The sequence below is a fragment of the Anopheles marshallii genome, chromosome 2, assembly GCF_943734725.1.
Source record: "Anopheles marshallii chromosome 2, idAnoMarsDA_429_01, whole genome shotgun sequence".
In the NCBI taxonomy this organism is placed as follows: Eukaryota; Metazoa; Arthropoda; class Insecta; order Diptera; family Culicidae; genus Anopheles; species Anopheles marshallii.
The window spans coordinates 54,325,368-54,347,341 of record NC_071326.1 but is presented as its reverse complement, the minus strand read 5'-3'; the positions used below and the strand labels follow the sequence as shown (position 1 = coordinate 54,347,341).

Here is a 21,974-nt window from a genome sequence, read left to right as displayed (position 1 = left end):
ACTGTGAGGGTCCCAGTTGGATGCAACTGGGATCATCACAGTTTAATTGAATGAGACACAAGTGTTGCAGGTGTGTGACATACTGGTACTCGCCGTGTTAAGTTCCAGCTTGTCAACCCTTTTCGCTTCTACTCGCAACGAAAAACAGGTCTTACCATGGGTCGGGGGACTCTCAATGACCGGGAAATAAAAGACGACACGAGTATGACTTTACTCATAACAGTCCAGATTAAGTCTGGGTGCTGCCTACGGATTTCGGCTTTATTTTATATCATTGTTTCTGGGTGTGATGTGTTTTGATTTGACTTTGGGCGGAACCTGATTTCACTTGACCTACTTTCCCCCGCTAGAAACGGAAGAGTTCTAGCGAGTTGCGCTTGTGACGCTTGGACATGCGTTGTGTTTTCCTGACGCATCATTAACAATTTTGAGTGCGGTTTAATGACATGCTTGTGCGCAAGACCTTCCGTGTTGTGCATGTGCGCAAGGCTTCCGTGTTTTGCATATGCGTGTGTTTTCTCATAGTGTAGGGTTTCCTGATTGTTCGGGTTTTGTAAACTAAAGCTTGTTTACGGTCAGTTATGCCAAATGTTTTGAAGGTTGAGCTGTGCGGTAGGTAATGTTCTTATGTAGCCTTGGTGTTACATTTTCGGTTCGGGTTTGGTTCTTCTATTCGCCTAATGGGAATGCAACGTTTTATGCTTAATAGATGACTAGCTGAATCGGTAAATAAAATGTCAAAAAATTTTGAGGTTTCTGTACAAAGTGGGTAAAGTGACTAGGTGGGCTTATACCTTTTGTGCGGTTGCCATATTGAAAAATGTTTTGACGTTTATGAATTCGATTGTGATACATAAATTTTCACTCACACAACGATACATACCAGCTGCAAAGCTCTAATTTGTGTTTACTTTTTAAGAAGAAGAAACAGTTGAACAAGACCAAGCTAAAGTGCAATATTGTTCGTGTTTGTTACCGTAGATTGTTGTTTTTTCCGCTGGTAAGCTATGTGTAAGTAGTGTAATTTTTAATTGTTTTTACTGATTTATTTCAATCGTTGTATCCAATTTGTTTTGACTTTACACGAAGTTACAAAAAGATACAAGTTTTTCTCGCCGCATACACAGGATATGAAGCATACGCATACTGGTAAACTGATAAGCGATCGAACCCACCGCTGTCAAATGTGTCATTTGTTTCATTTTTCTAAAGCGCAAATTTCAAATCGTTAGGGACAAGCCCACCTAGTGACTTCATCCACTTTGCTTCTGTTCAAAACTCAATTCACTCAAGAATGCCTGAGGTTTTGTGTTTTCAGAGCATCCTCATTGCTCATGGCCCGGACGCTTTACGCATGCGTTAGTGATTAAAGATGGTCTAGAAACTTCTGCTATAACGTTCTCTTTGCGAACTTCTCATAATCAGAAAGAATTTCTAGAAAAAAATAACAAGTGTTATGTAATATTGAATAATCAAAAACAATAATTATTGTTTTACTTTTTTTTAGGATTCATATCTGATTGGCTTGTTTTTTATCACTTGGGACACGAAGTTGCTGAGGATGCTAAGGATTATTTATCAGATCTGCAACTCAAAGTTCAGAAGGTAAGTATTCACTACACTATTCCTAGGATTTTATTTTTAATTTGCACACCAATTAAATTATTGGACTCCGCAACTAATATACCCATGACTGTCTTGATATATACTCGTACTAGAGTTATAACAGTCCTTGGTACTTGTTACTAAGCACAAAGGAAACTGAACCTGATACTTATTAGCATTGCTTTTTGGAATCACCAGTCGTAGACGTGACATATTTATCTGCACAGATATTTGACATCTACAGCATTCTTATAGTATTCTACAGCATGTTCTTTGTTATTCCTTTGTTCTACGCGGGATATTTGAATAAAATGTTTATGGCAGATCGTCGATCGTAAAGGTGTCTGCTAAGGAGTTCATGCAGGTTCGATAAGGAGATTTTTAAATTTTTTTTTTTCATTTATTACCTAAGTTTGTCCTTGGTTAAACTTGGTGTTTCAATTCTAATCATACAATAATATAATAGGCCAAAAATATTCTAAACTTAAACGGAACGCTGACCAGAAGAGACTCAATAGAAAAAAAGATTAATGGTGGAAGATTAAGAAAAGGATGCTAAACGGAATCGAAAAGAAGGCAAGGATAAATTAAAATCAATATACTGGGACAAGGAATGGTCAAAAGTAGGAAATCTTTAAGGACCGCCGCTGAGCGACGAGTGGGTATATATATTGGGGCACGGTTACGAAAGGAGTGGGAGGCAACATAAAGTGAGATGTTCATGAGTAGAGCTGAGGCATCAATGCAATCAAGCAGAAGTGCGACAAAAATGAGGATTGGGAAATATAACGGCTATCTTCCAGTGACGCCAGGCCAAGCAAACGGCAGAGGAGAGGGCAGGGCAGCGGATTCAAAACCGATGGTTTTCTGGAAGGCATTCGATGGATATGGGGATCGACGGGGATCAGATCAGCGATCTGTACTCCTAGCTATAACTACAGTTATCCATGCAATTTTGCCGGCTTTATATGGGCAATTGTTTCGAGGAAGCCAACAGCAGCCAACTTAACAGCAGCAGTGCGCTGTTAAACTACATTAAAAGGAATCACATGAATCGCCCACGTTTAATGAATCGCTAAATAAAACAAAATGTGATATTTTAAATTTGTTTACGTTTGAATTATTAAGATCATCTTTTATATGTTAGTCCTATCCTAGCGGTCTACAGTCTTTGAACATTGAGCAAAAACTGTCAAATTGTATGGAGAGTGTTTGTTCATTGAATTCATTTCTCATACGATTTGACAGTTCTGCGCTTGAACGAATGGTTCGAATGAGATTTATTAATTAGGGGTATAAGAAATGGTTATAGTAATAACTTTAGCAATAGTTATTATAAATATGCTCCATTGCTAAAAACACAACGATGTTTTATTTGAGCGAAGATTCACAGCAGCATCTGCCCCTGTTGGCAAAGCGACACCATTTCTCATGACATCTCACTCTAACCTCATGTGACTATCGCCCTTTTCTGTTTTCTTGGGTTTTGTGACATGGGATCACAGTTTGGGTTTATCTTTAATGACGTAGGATGTACGTGCAATGGTCAACGAGAAAAAGGCGAAACTATCGGACAAATCTATACAAAACGTAATTAAATTTGTGTAAAACGTCACAAATGGATCAATTCCTTACTAATTACAACGCATTTTTCCAGTTTTACATCATTTTCGTTCGAAAACCCTTAGGCCCTTATTGGCAGACGAGCTGGTAAATCGTATGGAAACCGTTAGGGATCTTCTCGGCTCCTTCTGGGTTCCTTAGTCAATGATACAAAACAGAGAAAAAGCCCCAATTAAGTCGTGGTGCGCGGCGTGTATGTGCGTGTGTGTGTGTCGTTGGTGTAAGTGTGTTTTTAGTGCGAATTGCGAGTTGCAGTTTAAACACACTCTCACGTAACGCGAGCATAAGTATTCGATCCTTTAATACGACATATAAACGAAGTTTTAGAAGAAACTCCAGATACGAGGATATTCGAGAAACGCGGATTACGCAGGAACGCATTATCCGCGTATCTCGGGTATCAACTGTATCACTTTAATTCAAAGCACAAAATGCAATGTTTGCACGGTGATCCACGGTCAGTGTAGTTGGAGCTCCCAATGATGGCGGCGATTTATTTCGGTTATTCAAACGAAAACGATGAAAAATTGAAAAATGCTTCACAATTAGGAAGGAATTAATCCATTTGTGATATTTTTTACAGATTTACTCACATGTTGCAAATATTTGTCCGATATTTTGGCAATTTCATCGCTGATCATTGCACGTACATGCTGCACCCCCATTTTATTTGGTCATTGTAGTTGACCAACATTGACTGTGATGCCTATATGCAACGTATCATTTAAATTACACTTAAGCTGTTCTTAACAATCTTGCGTCAGATTATACCCCCTGCTGGTACCAATCTAGGACCAAATGTCCAGGTTACGGGTAAATAAAGTTAAAAAAATCCAAAATTAGAAAGCCTATATCTCTTGAGATTTTGATTAGCTTATGTTATGGGTTGCTGCAGCACAGACTACCGGCCAAAAAAACAATAATTTGCACTACTGAAAATCGTCTCGACCCGTAAAAAATGCAAACATGGACGATAATAATTCTGCAATCGCAGTCCCGAAATATCCGGTGAAGTACAATGAATATGATGATGGTGGAAGCCAATCGGGCATGGCTGATGTGATTTGAACTGACGATTGTTACAGGGTATCCCGCAATGTTTTGACAATTTCCTAGCTAATCTTGAATCGGTCCTGAGATTTTTTGATTGCGTCCTAGTTATTTTTGAATTCGTCCTGAGAATTTTTGACTGCATCCTTTAAATTTTTGAATGCGTCTCATAATTTTTTGACTGCTTCGCATATATTTTTGAATTCGTCCCGTGTTTTTTTTATCGGGTTTGCCATATATTTTTAATGTTTCTTTACTGAGCGTACTTTTTACTTACTGACTTATCCGTTTCTCATCCGACAGTAAGTTCGCCATACTGCTCATAGAGCTCGTCATTGTAGCGACTCTTCCATGGGTTGTTCCACATATACGGAACAAAAAATCGTTCGCATTTGCATTCAAAAATTGATGGAATGGAGTAAAATATCTCGTGACGGTTTCAAAAATAGCTGGGAACGCAATCAAAAAACCTTGGGAAACTGTCTAAAAATTACGGGATACCCTGTACCTACTGAACCTTCAATTAAAAAAATATGCTTCCTGATGTTTATGGCGATATTACATATTTTGCCTGTTTGCATTTGATGGCATCTTGACCATTGGAACATGGCTCTACAAAATTCTACGTCTTCAGACACCCGGTAGCTCGAGAATGATAGATTTTTATAATGTTTATAATTCAATATAAACTCAGATGAAAACGACCTGTGCTAACTCATGTAAATCTGTTCCTAAAAAACTCAATCAAATAGGGCATAATATCTTATTCGTTGTTGTTTCTGGATTTGGCATCGTTTCCACTATATCACCGAGTGAAAGGAAATTATTTTTGAAAATCTTTTAAAGTTACCGGTTGAAAACTGTTGAGAAAAGCGTGACAACTGATACCCCAGAAAAACTGTGGAAAAAACACTCTCAAATCGCCCGTGGTAAAATGTTTGGTTACGTAAAAATAACTTCCAATAATTAAACCACAGCACTCATCAAAAAAAGTGCATTGTTAGCGCTGGGATCATAGAAGGCATTGAAAGGGGAAGTTTTGTAACAAAAATGTGAAATGGTGAATGTACGACACAGCAAATGATTCAAGAGTGTGCAAAATAACGTTACCATGGAAACGTTACGGCGTTATGTTACTACCAACTACAATTTGTATAGCGAAGATATATACGCCATCTTCTGTATAATTAAATAACTTGCCGAGCAAGTCAATTATATGCCCTAACAAAACAACAACTCGCTGAGCTTGCCAATATAATCCTCGAAAACCATGTAAGTACATGGAGAATGTTCAATGCATACCGTGATTAAGGTAGCCGGACACGCTAGTTACAAATAGCCAGCTACATTTGACGTCTACAGCTTTCCATTGTTCTCTCGTCGCCGGCTTGTATCCCAGATATGCGGGATATGAGCCAGCGACCGCAAAGGTTATACTAGTCGGGTTAACGAGTTGATGCATGTTCGGTGAAAAGATAATTCGAATTTCCGCCGTTGAAACCGGCGTTTTGAAACCAAACATTGTTATGATTTTTCAATTGTTATGATTTAACAGGAGCATCACTGCGAGTATTATTATTTATTTATTTATTATTTATTTATTCCATGACGACGGCGTTTGCCGTATTATCAACAAAGTGTTGAGTTTTTACAAATATTTCAAATTTTACAAGGCATTTCCTCCTTGCAAATTGCCTTATCCCGGGCATACTCGGTTAGATTGGTTGTTGGTGTATGGTGGATGTTGGTTCTGCGTCGTTTTGGGTTTTGTACTATTGTTGTTGTTCGTTTTGTTTGTCCTATTGTTTTGTGTGATGGTCTAGGTTCGGTGATGTTATTGTAGTTATTGTTGTGGTAGTGGAGCTATTGCTTGTGGTGTGGCTCATGTGCTATTGCGTCGGTCTTCACGGAAACAACCTCCAGTGTTCGACTTTTTTCGAAAGGACGAAACATTATTCGACGGGCCATGACGTGACTGAAACAAAACAAAGAAATGGATACAGACTGTACGATAAAAAACACCCTGTCTAGTCTGCCTCCCTTTAGCGGCTTTGGTGTTGTCCTCAAAGGCGACTGTTTCCTCAACGGTTTAAAAATGGCACTGCAAAAAATATTAATTCACAAGGACAACGACAACGAATAATTCGTTATTCGTTATTATGGATGTTATTATGTTATTATGTTATTTGTTATTATTGGATGGGGAGCGAAAGGATACACGGGGAAATAAGGATGGGATTCATAGGTCAAGATCGTTTGCCCTGGCGAAGCGAAAGATCAGCCTCATGTATTTCATGTCCCTGCCAGCCAAAACATCTCGAATCGGTGTATCCGGGATTCTACCGCTGGATTCGACTGCTCCTATCAAGGAGGGTCTGGCGGTTTCAAATTCCACGCAGTACCATAAAAGATGGTCCAAATCATGGAATCCGACCCCACAGCCACACACTTTTGTATCTGCCAGATTGATACGCTGTAGATGTGCATCCAATGCGAAATGATTCGACATGAGTCGGGACATCATTCGAATGAACGCACGATCTACAGGGAGCCCACAGAACCAAGGCCGCAGGGACACTTGCGGAGAGACCGAGAAAAGGAATCGCCCGAGTTCATCCGCCTCCCACATGCTCTGCCAACGAGACAAGAAAAGTTGCTGTGGAGTGCGTAAGAACTCATGGAAAGAGATGGATCTACAGAGAGCCCACTGGACCAAGGCCGCAGGGACACTTGCGGAGAGACCGAGAAAAGGAATCCCCCGAGTTCATCCGCCTTCCACATGCTCTGCCAACGAGACAGGAAAAGTTGCTGTGGAGTGTGTAAGAACTCATGGAAAGAGATGGATCGGTCGTAAAAACGCCTTCTCTGACGCCTGTTTTGGCCAGTGAATCTGCCTTCTTATTGCCGGGAATTCCACAGTGAGAATGGACCCAGATTAGCGATATTCTGAAGGCCTTATTAAACATTGAGCCGAGCAATTCAACAATTTTTACTACAAAATAGTCTTGGCTCTTGACAGCCCTTGGAGTTTTCAGTGCTTAAATAGCACTAAGGCTATCTGTAAATAGGAAGTACTGATCCGGGGGACTATTATCACTGCTATTAACAATAGTGCGTAAAAAATTGCGACAAGCTCCGCCGTGAACACGGAACATGGCTGCCTCAATTTGAAGAAGGCTACGGCGTTCTCATTATGCACACCGAAGCCAATGCCCTCCTCAGAGGATGATCCATCAGTGTAATACTGGTTCATTTTGTCAATATGGCCGTACTTGTTCACAAAAATGCCCGGTACGACTCTCGAACGAAGATCAAGAGGAATGATCTTGATCTCCTCACGCAACGAGGAGTCTGTACTAACAATGGAACTGTAGCACTCAGGAAGGGCAGCACGGTTTACTGCTTGTGGGGCGCTAAGATTGACTTGTAGAGCAACAAAATCATTATAAATTTTAATTAATTAATTAATTTATTTATTTATTTATTAAACATTCTTTCAAACAAACATTATTCTGCCTTAGAGGCTAAAAAATGTGACTTAATTACTAACATTAAGGGAAGGATAAGGGAAGGAGATCACGAAGACGGGTACGAAAAATTGATAACGGAATATGATAGTCAAACAGATGCTGAGAGTTGTTAAATGCAACTTGCGCTCTAAGGACAGGATCATTCTGGCCATAACGCGCGAGCCTGGTTGGAAGATTGAGAGGAGGTCTAACACGCAGGGAACGGGAAGGAGCATATAGAGAAATGCGTGAAAGAAGGGAAGGAGCATCTATAGTGTAGGAAAGAAGTCCAGCGATGAAAATCGTGTGGAAATTGGAATGCCGGGATTGTAGGGATTTAAGGCCTAATAAGCGACAGCGATGAGGATAGGAGGCAATTGCCGTAGACTGGTAACCCGAAAGGAACCGACGAGTGGCAAGACGCGTGAATTTGCGCTGCACCCGCTCAATCCTAGCAATCGCTGTAACTTCAGGCGGTGATCAAACAACGCAAGCATATTCGAGGATCGAACGCACCCAGCAACAATACAAAGCCTTCAAACATAAAGGATCACGGACATTTGACGAAAAACGAGTAATGAGCCCCATCATACGGTTAGCTTTGCCAAGAACAAACTCCAAATGAACGTTAAACGTTAGTTTCGTGTCAAGCCACACTTCGAGATCCTTGATGAAACACGATTTATGCCGATTCCACAAATTGTATAACGCCAAAGGAGCATGTTGGTAGAACGACCAAACGAGATCACGTACCATTTTTGTGGACAGAGTAATAAACAATTTGCACAACACCAAGCGGAAAAGGAATCAAGGAAATTTGGAAGAAGGCGACAATCAGAAGACGAGGTTACAGGGAGGAATATTTTGAGGTCATCAGCATACATAAGGACACCACCAGAGGGAAGCACATTAACACAGTCATTGACAAACAACAGGAAGTGCAGGGGACTCAGTACACTGCCCTGAGGAACACCAGACAATCCGACGAATAAGTTAGAAAAGGAGTCCTGAATTCTAACTTTGTAAGTTCTGCCATGGAGATAGGAACTAAACCAAGACAAAACAGCACTCCCGAGGCCGAGTTTATTCAGTTCAGCAAGTAAAAGATCAATTGGAATACTGTCAAATGCTGCTTTAAAGTCGGTGTAGACAGTGTCTACTTGATGGCCAATGGAGATGTTCTCGAACACTGAGGTAACAAGAGACATGAGGTTGGACGAGGAGGAACGTTTCGGCATAAAGCCATGCTGATGAGGAGAAATGTAGTTAGACACACAAGGAAGGACTGAGGAAAGTACAACATATTCTAAAATCTTGGATGGAGCACAAAGCACGAAGACACCACGATAGTTACGAGCATCGCCCCTATCTCCCTTTTTATGCACCAGAACCAACTATGCAGATTTCCACAAAGCAGGAAAGGAACCTAACAGGAACGAGCGTTTAAAAATACGATTCAAAATCGGTGCAAACACATGCTTACACTTCTTAATCACAGAGGAGGGGATACTATCGGGACCAGGAGAGAACGAAGGTTTCAACTTAGAAATAGCCGAGAGAATTACTTCCTCATTGATAACCACATCACAGGACGGAATGACATCAGCAGGGGTATAGGAGAGGCATTCAGAGATTAATGATTTTGCTCTTAGAACCTGTCTCTATAAGCGCTTTAAAATTGTCTATGATCAAGGGATTTAATACTGAAGAACGAACTAGAAGGCGAAGCGACAGCATTTCAAAACGTAATCTCAGCGGCATCACTCCGGCCGTCACTTCTAGGGACATGTTGTGAGTAGATGTCATGCCCCCTAGTGCGATTCTAAGACTAAGATATTGTAATCTCTCCAACTTAAGGAGCTGCGTATTGGATGCCCTATTGAAGCACAGGAAGCCCGGAGGTTTGCAGTTTTTGGCTCAGTTTGTGCGGAGAAACTGAGTCAAACGCCCCCTGTATATTTAGAAAAATAGACCCCATGTTTTGCTTGCAACCACGAGCAAGTTCAATTTCTGTTACCAGAAGCGCTAAACAGTCATTATTATCAGGTATCCTTAGCTTTACGGAAACCAAACTGGGTACTTGAGAGAAGGTTGTTGGATTCCAACCATTCTTCTAGTCGGAAAAGAATAATTCTTTCTAGGAGTTTCCTCAGACACAACAGAGATATCGGACGATATGAATCGTGTCTTGATGGTGGTTTGCCAGGCTTCAAAATAGTGACAACTTTCACTTCTCTCCATGCTTGCGGGACGATGTTAAGTTCCAACATATTGTTAAAGATTCTCAACAGTCGTTTCTTGCCCATGTCTGGTAGGTTTTGAAGCAGTTTGCTACTAACCTGATCCAGACCTGGGGTCGAATTTTTGCATGAAAGAAGAGCCAGTGATAGCTCCACCATGGTGAATGGTAAGTCAAAAATTGGGTCACTACCAGGCGCATTTTGAGTGAAGTTTTGCGCTGGAACGAAATCGGGGCAAAACTTGTGAGCAAACTCGTTAAGCCATTCGATGGAAAAACATTCGTTCTCGTTTATGTTGTTGCTGTTTCGCATCCTTCTAGCCATTTTCCAAAGCGAATTTAGCGAAGTGGAAGGATCTAGCTTATTGACGAATCTGCGCCAATATCCCTTTTTTTCGCCTTCTAAAGGTTTTTGCACAACCTCTCCATGCCTTTATATTTTTCATATAAAGGCCTGGAACCTGTGTCCCTGAAGGCTTTAAATGCCTCCCGCTTTTTATTAAAAGCCGCTTGGCAGTCCTTGTCCCACCAAGGAGTGGGGGGTTTTCTAAATTTCCTTGCTTGGTGGATGCCCCTTGTTTGAGCTTCAAGAGCGCACTTGTTTATCACTAAAACAAGATCTTCATACTCATTTACAGGAGGCAAATGACATGAGAAAGCGAAGCGGCTACTAATTTGCCGTATCTTGTTCAGTCAATGTTCCTCGTCAAGTCACGTTTGACGGGACCACGTTTGTGCCAGCCACTGTTTGATCATCCCCTTTAGGTAAGTAAGGGCCCAAGTAAAGATCAGTTGCAAAGGTTGTGGGAGTTTTAAGGTCATGAGGAGAGACTCCAGAATTTCGGAAAGCGATGGGGTGGGGGTTCTCGGGAAGTTTCTTGGCTCTTTTGAGAAAGCCAGGCTTTCCAAAGGAACCTTGGACCGAGCGGATCGCTTTGTATTGGGTTTCCTGGGATGAGGATCAGGGGTGGAAGGAGCAGTGTCCCGTGTTGGATTGACGGGAAGGGGGATTTCGTTTTTACCAAGACGCTGTGTTGCCAAGGGTTTCTTTTTTTATTTTAAGACCCTCCGTTGCACTTTTTTATAAAGTACTCTCCGGTTCTTTACTGGTCTCATGGCCACCTATCCTAGAGCAGCCGGGGATGATGCATCGTTTGCATCCTCGCTGGTCAATGCCACAAAAGGATTAGCGCTTGCACCTTTGAGGGCATCGCTGTACGAGCCGCGTGCCCTTTCGGTTATTGTCTTCCTTTGCTCCTTTTGTAGTTTCCGGTACACGGGGCACTGTGCAACCTCATGCCACTCGTCTCGGCAATGCGAGCATTTCTGAGACGGCGCTTTGCACTCCTGAGTTGCGTGCGCTCCTTTGCATTTTCCACAACACGTTTTATGTGAATAAAACGCTTCGGCACGCTACACTTAGCACAGGTGGCCACCTTTGGCACGTCAATGGGTATCCGGAGGCCTTCAATAACGAGGGCCTGCGGAAGTACCGTACACTCAAGCGTAATTCGGATCGAGGAAGTAGGGACAAAAGTTTTGATATCTTTTGCTGAAGCGTCCAGCTTATGCTTTTTAGCTTCCTTTGGGTGCTTTGGGCGTGTCAGAGGAAGAAAACACTCCCTGGCCCATTTTAACTACATCTTCCTCGGAGTAATCGAAATCCTCGATTACGCCGGAAACTTCAACCAGACTACCGGGGATATAAACCCGATAGTGCTCCGTATAATCTGGATCAGCCGCAATAACGTTGGCTTGAGCCCGGTCCTTTGCGGTTACCCTGATCTTGTTTGGGCACATCCGAAACACATCGGTAACACCCGGATACTTTTTAAAGATCGATCCCGCAATCGATCGAATGTCGAGCTGTTTGTCTCGCGGCATGAAATACACGAGAGGCTTACCTTCCCAGGAGGAAGGGTAAGCACGTGCTCTATGTTGTGCTGATTGGGTAGCCTCTATTTTGTTTGTTTGTTCATCCATCGAAGTTGAAGGACGAACTTCCAATGCCACTTTTTTAGTGGCAGGTGCAGCTTTAGGGCGTCCCGGCTTACGCTTCACACAGGGTTCAATCTCCTTTTTGCAGTCAGTACTTTCTTGCTCCACCGCCATGGTAGAGCCGAAGGTAACGGTCAAGGAGAGGGGAAACAAACTTACCGTAACAAATGATAGACAGATACACACCCGCACTTCACAAAACTCGACAAATCTCGATCGAAGCGAAAGCGTTGCTCCGCAATGTATGCGTACTAGTGATGGGAAAAACGGCTCCGGAGTCGGAGCCGGTTCCGGGCGGCTCCAGAAAAAATCGGAGCCGGCTCCGGAGCCGGTTCCGGACTAACGGCTCCGGAGCCGGCTCCGACTTCAGCCCGGAGCCGGCTTCGGATCAACGGTTCCGGAGCCGGCTCCGAACCAACGACTCCGGAACCGGTTCCGAACCAACGGCTCCGAACCAACGGCTCCGGAGCCGGCTCCGAACCTACGGCTACGGAGTCGGTTTGTTGAACGTACAGATTTGATATCAATTATTTTCTCTCTTATGGCCTTGTTTACATTTTGCACTTTCAGACGCTTTTTGTAGCCGCGCTTTATTTTGACGGGTAAATTGGCTATCGCACATTGAGCGTCGATCGTCATTGTCTGGTTCTTAATTTATTTGGAAAATTAGTAAAATTATATGATACATAGTAAATAATATGCAATATGAGCAGGGAAAATCCATGTTATTATTATTTTTTTTTATTCATAACGTACGGCCTGGCCGTATTGCTTACCCATGTTATTATTATACTAAAATTTTAATTATATACATTTGTTTAAATTACAATTTAGCATAAAAAATCATTTTGATTCTTCTATTTGTTATCTTGTTTTGTCTTTGTTATCCAATGTGCAAAACATCCTGAGATTCAGCAAAAAACTGCTGTAGGTTGGTGTTTAGGTGTGCGTTATGAATTTTGGCTGCGCTATAGACAGAAAGTCATTGGTCGATCCGAATTCATTTTTCCCGACCGTGGTAAAATATATCAATTTGATTTGACACATTTTACCATGTATTTTCCGGCGAAAGTTACCAACTTCCAAGTGTAATACGGCTATTTGACACAATAATTGACAATAATAATTAATTTGACACAAACTAAAAACATTTAGTTCTAGCATCTAGTTTTGAATAGACACCACAATTCAAATAAAAAAGATGTTGTTCCTATAACTATTTGGATGAGTATACGGTGGAAATTGCAACAAAAAATAACCGGCATCTAGCGAACAAATAGTTATTAAATACAGTTTACTAACAAATAGTTTAATATTGTTTTCAACCAACGGTCAATTCAATAATAGTTAGGACAGGAGGCCAATTTTGTTTGCAACTCATTGATTTTATCATTTTGCAATGGAAATAGCATTGTGAAGGCCTCAATAGAAGATTGCATACAATATTTGATTAATAATTTTAATGTGCTTTATACAACTTCCACAAAAATACAACGACTGTTTATTATTATATTTTATTATTACATACGATATAAAATATTCATAGTATCAATTTTCAAAATGAGAACTATTTAGGTTTATTACTGGTTTAAACGTATTTCTAGAAATTTGTTCATTTAATTCGTGCTTGTATCGTTCATTATTTACACTTCTGCAACTAATTTGGCGCACGCCGCCGTTTTGGTTACTAATAAAACATACAACTAATACATTCAACCAGCAATATTTTCTGGTTAATTCTTAATTTCAATTCTTATGAATTTTTGTGATTAATTCATAAAACATTGTACTTACATTATACTATAATAACAGATTTATTCTAATTTACAGTTTAAATTCAAAAGTAGAAAATTAAGAAATAGAAAATAAGATAGGAAATATTACTCGAAATTGTGTTGCACAAATATAATTTCCTTAAATTTTTTCGATGTTAATCTGTTTCTTCTGTCTGTTAAAATTTGCCCAGCTTTTGAAAATTTTCGTTCACACGGAACAGAGGTTGCAGGGATGCTTAAGTATTTCTTAACTACTTCAAACAGATTCGGGTAAATTTCTTTTCTTTGCTGCCACCATAAAAGTGGGTTTTCCTTCACTGTCAAATTTTTTTCGCTCAAAAACTTATCGATCTCTGCAGCAGCATTCGCTCTTGGGGTAGCTCTCTCGCCATTTTTATGGAATTGACTCAAACATTCCCAAATTTCGTCATCACTGCTTTCATTCATAATTTCATTTTCAATAGTTTCACTTTCATTTTGTGATGGCATTATTGCAAACACTAATTTCTCATATGTTTCAAGAAAAAGTGCCTCGTTACCTAAAAACCCATCTTTTTTAAACCGGGGATCCAGCATAACAGAAAAAGAAACTATATCAGATTTTAAAACATTTGTAAATCTTTGCTTGAGTCCTGTTTATAATTCCTCTATTAGTTTAACTATTTCATCGCTAAACGTATCACTATTTTTTTTAGAAATAAGTTGATACTGTAACGATCTAATTAAAACACCCATTTTTGACAGGCTTACACATTTTTCTCCCATTATTTCTGTCGTTACCTTATCAAACAAACGCAAAATTTTTACAGCCTGCTCCAAAACCACCCATTCTCTTTCCTGTAGTCTTAAATTGAATCCTTCAGCTGCTAAACATGATACTATTGGAATTTTATTTTTCTGTACGCGGTCTATCATTTCATAGGTTGAATTCCAACGTGTCTGACAGTCTTGAATTAATTTTAATTGTGGATATTTCATGTTGGTTTGCATTTCTGAGAGTTTTCGAGCTGCTTTATTGCTTTTTTTTAAATGTAAAACGATGGGTTTTACCTCATCTATTATATTTTTTATGGATTTCTGCAGAGCGTTTTGTACAACAAGGTTAAGAGAATGAGCGCTACATGGATGATGTTCAAAATTTAGTAGGCCTGCAGCTGCTTTCATGTTTGCCGCGTTGTCTGTTACTAATACAAACACTTTTTGATGTATATTGAAGGCTTTTAATATGTTTTTTACCCATGATTCAATATTTGAAGCAGTATGGTTTGCAGAAAATTCTGAACACTCAAGCAAACAAGAAGAAATTTTAGAATCATTATTGATAAAATGTGCCGTCAATGCACAAAAGCTAACGTGGTTTATATTAGTCCAGCTATCGACAGTAATTGAAATATTGGTCGCAGTTTCTAGTTTGGCTTTAACAGCATCAAGGACTTCACTGTACAATCTAGGAAGAGCAGCATTCGACAGTGTTTTCCTGCTCGGTAGATCGTAATTTGGACATGCTATTTTCATGAATTTCCGGAAATATGTATCTTCTACCATTGAAAAAGGGTAGTACTCTTTACATATCATGACTAATAAAGAATGGTCAAGTTCTTGCTTTTTCGATGCGGTAATTGGCTTATCTGAAGCGAAGTACGTTGAAATTGGGCGATTACTGCTCGATGGGGTTGGTTCTATTGTTTCGATTGATGGTATTGTTCGATTTATAGGGACCGTAGGATGTCTGCGCTCTAAATGGCGCTTTAAGTTAGATGTTGATCCTTTGTTGAACGCCAATAAAATTTTACAGTAGTTGCATTTAGCACCTTCATCTGCTTTTGTAAAATGCTGCCATATGTCGCTACTCGTCCCAGCCATTTTGAAAGATCTGTAAAAATATCACCCAATTATTTATTTTGCCTATTTTTTGCGGCTATTCGCCATATTATCTCAAATATAATCTAATTATTACAGTGAAATTATTACTTATTAGATTACATTATTGGCTTGCTTTGCCATTTGCCAATTCTTTTGAGTGTGGGAGTTATAGAACACACTCAACGATCACAAATATTACAATTACAAAACAAACGACGACACATAATTGTACTTTTGCTGTTTTTGCTTTTGCTAAAACAGAATTGGCAATCGAATAAAAAAGTATAATCTAAAAATAGAACAGAGCTAATTTAAGGAAAAAAAACGCGCTGGCAGAGCTAGGTAAAAACTTGTTCCATTTCTTTTGTGATCCTTCTAAATTTGGCAAGAACAGTGGATGCGTCAAATGAAATCCATGGGGCAAGAATACAATGCGCTTATGGTTTATTCTTGTTACTCTACATTAGTTCAAATGGGGGAACTAAATTGGTAATCTCTAAAACTATCATTTTTGTAGAAGCTGATATCGACAAGAAAACTGTGCAACACACTTTACACATTTATCCATACGAACGCGAAAATCTAGTTAGCAATAGAAAGCAACAGCGCGGTGTTTATAACAAAATTTATGGCTTTAACACGTTGAGCACTACGCTTATTATGCACTGCTTTCATTCTGCAGACAATTCGTAGAAAATCGACGTCGAGCGAGCTGTACATGCACGTTCGAACATGTCTCGGAGAACCAGAACAAAGCAAATCAGCCAATCGATTACAGAGCCAGACGGGATTACTATAAATCTTTTATTTGGAAATGGAACAATAAAGTGATAGTAATTTTAAAAAAATAGGAACGTACCGTAATGCATGTCCTGCAAAACTCATATGTGTTGAAATTGTTTCTATAAAATCCATAAAATGTTCATATATTATTTTAACTGCATCTACGTTTTTGAAGAAAATGCGATTTTTTTTGTCAACCGACGATATTAAAAACTAAGCCGACAAAAGTTTTCTATAATGCATTGACTATGTAATAATTAAAAACGATTGAACTATCGATCTCGAAACACATGCTCTATCTATACTGAACTATCGGTCCCTCCATTGCGCTCAATGTTATAATGTATGTATTTTACTTGTTTCGTGTTTAAACATCTACGCAAAGCCAATCTTCTACTGAACTATACAATATCACAAATTACAATACATCACGTTCATATAACTATTAACAATGAACTTACCTCTTTGTCAGTCAGAAGTTCGTTGGTTAATCAGCTTGTAGTGCACTTTCGAATGAGTAAACCTCTGTTTTATTTTATCATCAGATGAAATATATGTTTCGATATTGTGTAGTCGATGTTCAAATGAAAATATTTGCTTAGATGAATATTTTACGATATGCGCACTATGAACGATAGTTTAGCAGGACCATATAAGAACGACTTTCACAAGTACGTGCTGCTTCTCTTAACGTCAGCGACAACGCACAGTATGTGACGAATGAAATGTAATTGCAGTCCTTGAGTATATTGTGTTTTTCTTTAATTTTTTGAAAATAATATATAGTCAATAGTGATTCGAAGTTGAAATCATAATTTTATTAGTGAAAGGAACTAACAGCAACGCTTGTATTTCATGTAAAAAGTGTAAATTGAGAAAAGCAACTTATACATAACTTTTGCCACACACTGTTTGAGCAAGATTCATTTTACTGTTGCATTCAAAAATGTAAACAATAGCTCCGATTACGTTTGTGTGGTTTTTCCACGGTGGAATATGTCAAATTAACGTCGCACGGCGCTGTTTGACAGAAAACACCATACTTCGTGTGAAATTGCTATCTTGGTGAAAATTTGGTTTTTTATCTACGTTCGACTCTCATCTGAGTTTGAAATGACGGTTTTCGATTTACAAACAACACATAAACTTTGCCTTTCTCAAATGTTCACAGGTTTGCGATTATAGAGAGCCTTGTATAAAACACACAGATCGTTTGTTATTATTATATTATTGTTGTCATAAATTGTCAGAATTTGCCATACATTAACAGATAATACATAGTTCAAACCGAATTATGTTTTCCCTGCCGTTGTAAAATGTATCAAATCGGATTTGAGTACAGTAGTTCAAAATGTAATCGGGGCTAATCTGGTCAGCATGTAGGCTTTGTTAAATTGTAAAGAACAAAGCAAGGAACAATTAACAGTGCAGTTTTCACAAAAAAATGCCTTGAGAAGCGTCTCTTTATTTTTGGCCTGATCTAGAATCCAGACAGTACGCTCGAATCGTATCGGGGTGGTACCGAGTCGACGGGGTTAATTTTGTGACTTTATGTATATTTATTAACACACCAAATTCACCACAACTTCGCCCTGCTCATATTGCATGTATGTATCATATAATTTTACTAATTTTGAGATGTTTTTTCATCCAAAGAAATTATGAACCAGACAATTACGATCCACGCTCAATGTGCGATAACCAATTTACCCGTCAAAATAAAGCGCGGCTACAAAAAGCGTCTGAAAGTGCAAATTGTAAAAAAGGCCATAAGAGAGAAAATAATTGATATCAAATCTGTACGTTCAACAAACCGACTCCGTAGCCGTAGGTTCAGAGCCAGCTTCGGAGCCGTTGGTTCGGAGCCGTTGGTTCGGAACCGGCTCCGGAGTCGTTGGTTCGGAACCGGCTCCGGAGCCGTTGTTTCGGAACCGGCTCCGGAGCCGTTGGTCCGGAGCCGGCTCCGGAACCGTTGGTCCGGAACCGGCTCCGGGCTGAAATCGGAGCCGGCTCCGGAGCCGTTGGTTCGGAACCGGCTCCGGAGCCGAGGGTGCGCTCCGGAGCGCACATCACTAATGCGTACGCTTGCTTATCGCTGTTGATCGATAACACTCACAGCACAATTGTCTACCGAACGAAGATCGGGAACAGACGGAGACACCGATTATCACGCTGTCTCCGATTAGCACTTCGGGTTGATGACCATTCGCTGCCGTATGCAAAATATCCGTAGGTACGCTTTCAAACGAAATACGACCTCTCGCTGCGGAAGCTGGAGGCAGACTGCGAGTATTATTGAATGTATGTTATTTGTTAAACACAGTATACACACAAACGCTACCGATGCATTTCATGGCCACACTACAGTTTACCAACCAATTCTTGCATGTTTTATATGGGAAATTATGGCGTGGAAGCAATTTCGTAAATAATATACTTGGTTAGCGTTAGTTTGCCTTTGAACATTGAAAGAATTAACATGTTAAGAATTTCCCCGTTAATTGTATTTCTAACCAGGTAAAGTCGCTAGATGAAACAAAACATAACATATTAACGTAATCGCGTACTGCGGAAACTTGAATACACATCAGATAACTGTGTTCGTCTAAACAAGAATGTTTTCTTCAAATTTTAATAGATTCGAGAGTAAATAGTAATTACAACTTGTATAACTAAGTGTTAATAGTTTGATAAAATGAAGAATTCTTTATTATTGAAGACGTCATCGGATCCATCAATTTTCACGACATAAACACACCGACATGTCGCTTGACCGACGATTGACAGCCACAGCGGCAGCGACCGCAGAAGACCGAAAATGTTAGCTGCTTGTAGTTGAACCTACGTCAATGAACCCCGTTGAAGAACAAAGGAAAATCGCTGGCTGTCAAATGTAGCTGGCTACTTGTAGCTAGCGTGTCCGGCTACCTTTATACGTGGTTTTTAAGTGGATTAAAATATTTTGGTACGTTTTATTTGCATTGACGAGAATAGGAAAACATCCTGCAGATAATAGGCACATTCTGCCGAAAACAAGATCAAGAACAGTGTATGTACTTTGAGGAATTACTCTTTTAAAACGCATTTAATGCAAAAAAATAAAAATGCCGAAAATTGCTCCGACAGTATACCAACCGAAATAACATCACTTGCACACACAAAGATGAAAATTGGTGATAAAATATAGTTATTAGATTAAGTCCCTAGGTACCGCCGCATTATATTAATTGTTACGTTTTTATTTATGCTAATATAATTTAAGACTCGCGAAAATTTTGACGAAACCCGACAAAAAGCGCAGGAATTGAAAAATAAATACATGGACAGTAAATTAAAGCCCGAAAGTGAATACACTAAGCAAGGATATCTTTATTTAATGGAAAAAAGTAAGTAAAAGTACAATAATCAAATCATTTGTGGTCTTATATTATACTATACTATTTCACTATTTTTATTTTCCGAAGAATTCACTGTGGTTACATGGTCGAAATTTTACTGCACTTACAAGAAACAAACCAAGGAATTTTCTATGTTACAGTACAATCAAATGTCTGGACGCACGGTAAGTTAGTAAAATCAAAGTAAAATCTGCCTAATAACCTGAACTCCTCTTAGTCGTGCCATTTTCTATGTTCTTGGTGAATTTATTAATAATTTTCATTCGATTACTTTTACTTTCTCAGACATTTTGCTTTGCCACCGGGGTGGGTCCGGTAAAAAAATCCCTTCTGAACCGTTCTCCCGTAGCAAGCATTGGCTATCCGACTAGGTGGATGTAAAGCTGTTTATTTACTACTTTCAATTTATTGATCTTTAAAATTTGTTGACAGAAATTCTTTGCGGACGGGAAGCAGTTTTGAAGTAAATGGATAAAAGCTGTAAAAGCTCTCATAGGGCTCCTTCAATTATTACATAACGCTGAAATTGTCAATTTTTCACCCATTCCTCGTATTGTAACAAAATGTAACACTGGAACCCCCCTCTATTAATTACGCAACATTTCGTCGACCTATGTTTAAAAAAAGTTATGTTATATTCATACACAGCATATTTTCGAATCTCGTTTCAGTAAAGTTTCTCATTGAAAATCAATCACTAATGGAATATTTTGCCAATTTGCGTTTGCGCTTCGTGTAGCCCAGCTTTGAAAATTTCTATTTTGTAGATTCAATAAATATTTGGTATTTTTTCGGTTACCGATCTACTTATGAAACGATGAAGTCATTTTGCCCTGTTATTCATTGTTTGTAGCTGATCTGATTGTTCATAATATTTTGACCGACCTTTTTTCCAATAATGAACAGATTTAAAAGTTATAATAAATGAAGATTTGTTTTTTTTTTGTTGTTAAGTATTTTTAGTGATTCCATTTCTGTGATTTACTATTAAACAGAAGATAATGTAACTCTACTTTATTCGCTCATCTCTCCACATGCACGTCCTTACTAAGAACTTCTTAGCTCTCTATCGCTTTTTCGTGAATGTCCCTGTTCTTAACGCAATACTTCGGTCCTACCGATCTTAACGTTTCGAATCTGGGTTACTCCTGTTATCTTTGAAAACTACTACGAAAGGTTACTCGTACACAGAACGAGATCGCAGCTGAAATAAATAATTAACTGACATCATATTTGATTATTAGCATTTTTGAAGAGACAAATCTCAACTGCAATGCACGAACATTTTCAACTGAGATTTTTTGGCACTGACATGTATTACCGCAGCATTGCATTGCTATGTGCAATTGTCAAAGTATTTGAATTTGCTATACACTCCTTTATCCTTAACTTTTCCCGTAGACTGGTGATCACTCAACAACAAGGTTTTGTCCCATTGCTATGTGCATACTGTACCTCAAGTAGACGCTATCTACACGGATGACAAATCCGCGTTTAATCGTGTCACCCATTTGTTACTTGTAGAGAAGATTTCTAAACTAGGAATCAACACCATTATTGTTTCCTGGTTGGAATCTTTGCTTTGTGGTCGTTTTTATTGTGTTAAACTTAACGTTAACTTTTCGGCCTCTTTCTGTTCTAGGGCTAGTGTGCCCCAAAGTAGTGTACTAAGTCTTCTATTATTTGTCCTGTTCATAAACGATTTAACTTCTGTACTATCTGTTGACTTGTACTTGTACTATCTTGTACTATCTCTTCAGGACAGAAAACTGTACTATTTCAAAGATGTAAAAATCTTTTTTCCAATTTCATTGGCTGTTGATTACAAATTGTACGTCGTTACAATTTGTTCTTGACCGTTTCTCCTCGTACGAGTACACTACTCGTGATTCCCTTTCTCTATGTCCTGATAAGTGTAAAATTATCTCATTTTCTCGATCCTTCTCACCTCTACTCCATTCGTATGCCCTAGCTCAGGTCGAGTTCAACCGTGTCTCGTTGATCAAGGACCTAGGTGTTTGACTCGATAGTGATCTCACTATGACGCCTCCCATCGACGCCATGATCAGCAAGGCATGGAGGATGCTTGGTTTGCCTTACCAGGTTTGCGGTCTGCAAATTCTTTGGTGGT

The 21,974-nt window shown here is 39.3% G+C and overlaps 1 protein-coding gene across 1 annotated transcript in view; it reads left to right on the top strand.

Annotated features, from left to right (window-relative positions):
• LOC128718157 (rho GTPase-activating protein Graf) overlaps positions 1-21,974 on the top strand; it is a 111,931-nt gene that overhangs the window by 83,419 nt on the left and 6,538 nt on the right. Inside the window, exons 7-9 of the mRNA XM_053811829.1 lie at positions 1,508-1,605; positions 19,708-19,831; positions 19,910-20,007. Of these exons, the coding sequence (XP_053667804.1) occupies positions 1,508-1,605; positions 19,708-19,831; positions 19,910-20,007 (320 nt within the window). The remainder of the gene's footprint in view (positions 1-1,507; positions 1,606-19,707; positions 19,832-19,909; positions 20,008-21,974) is intronic.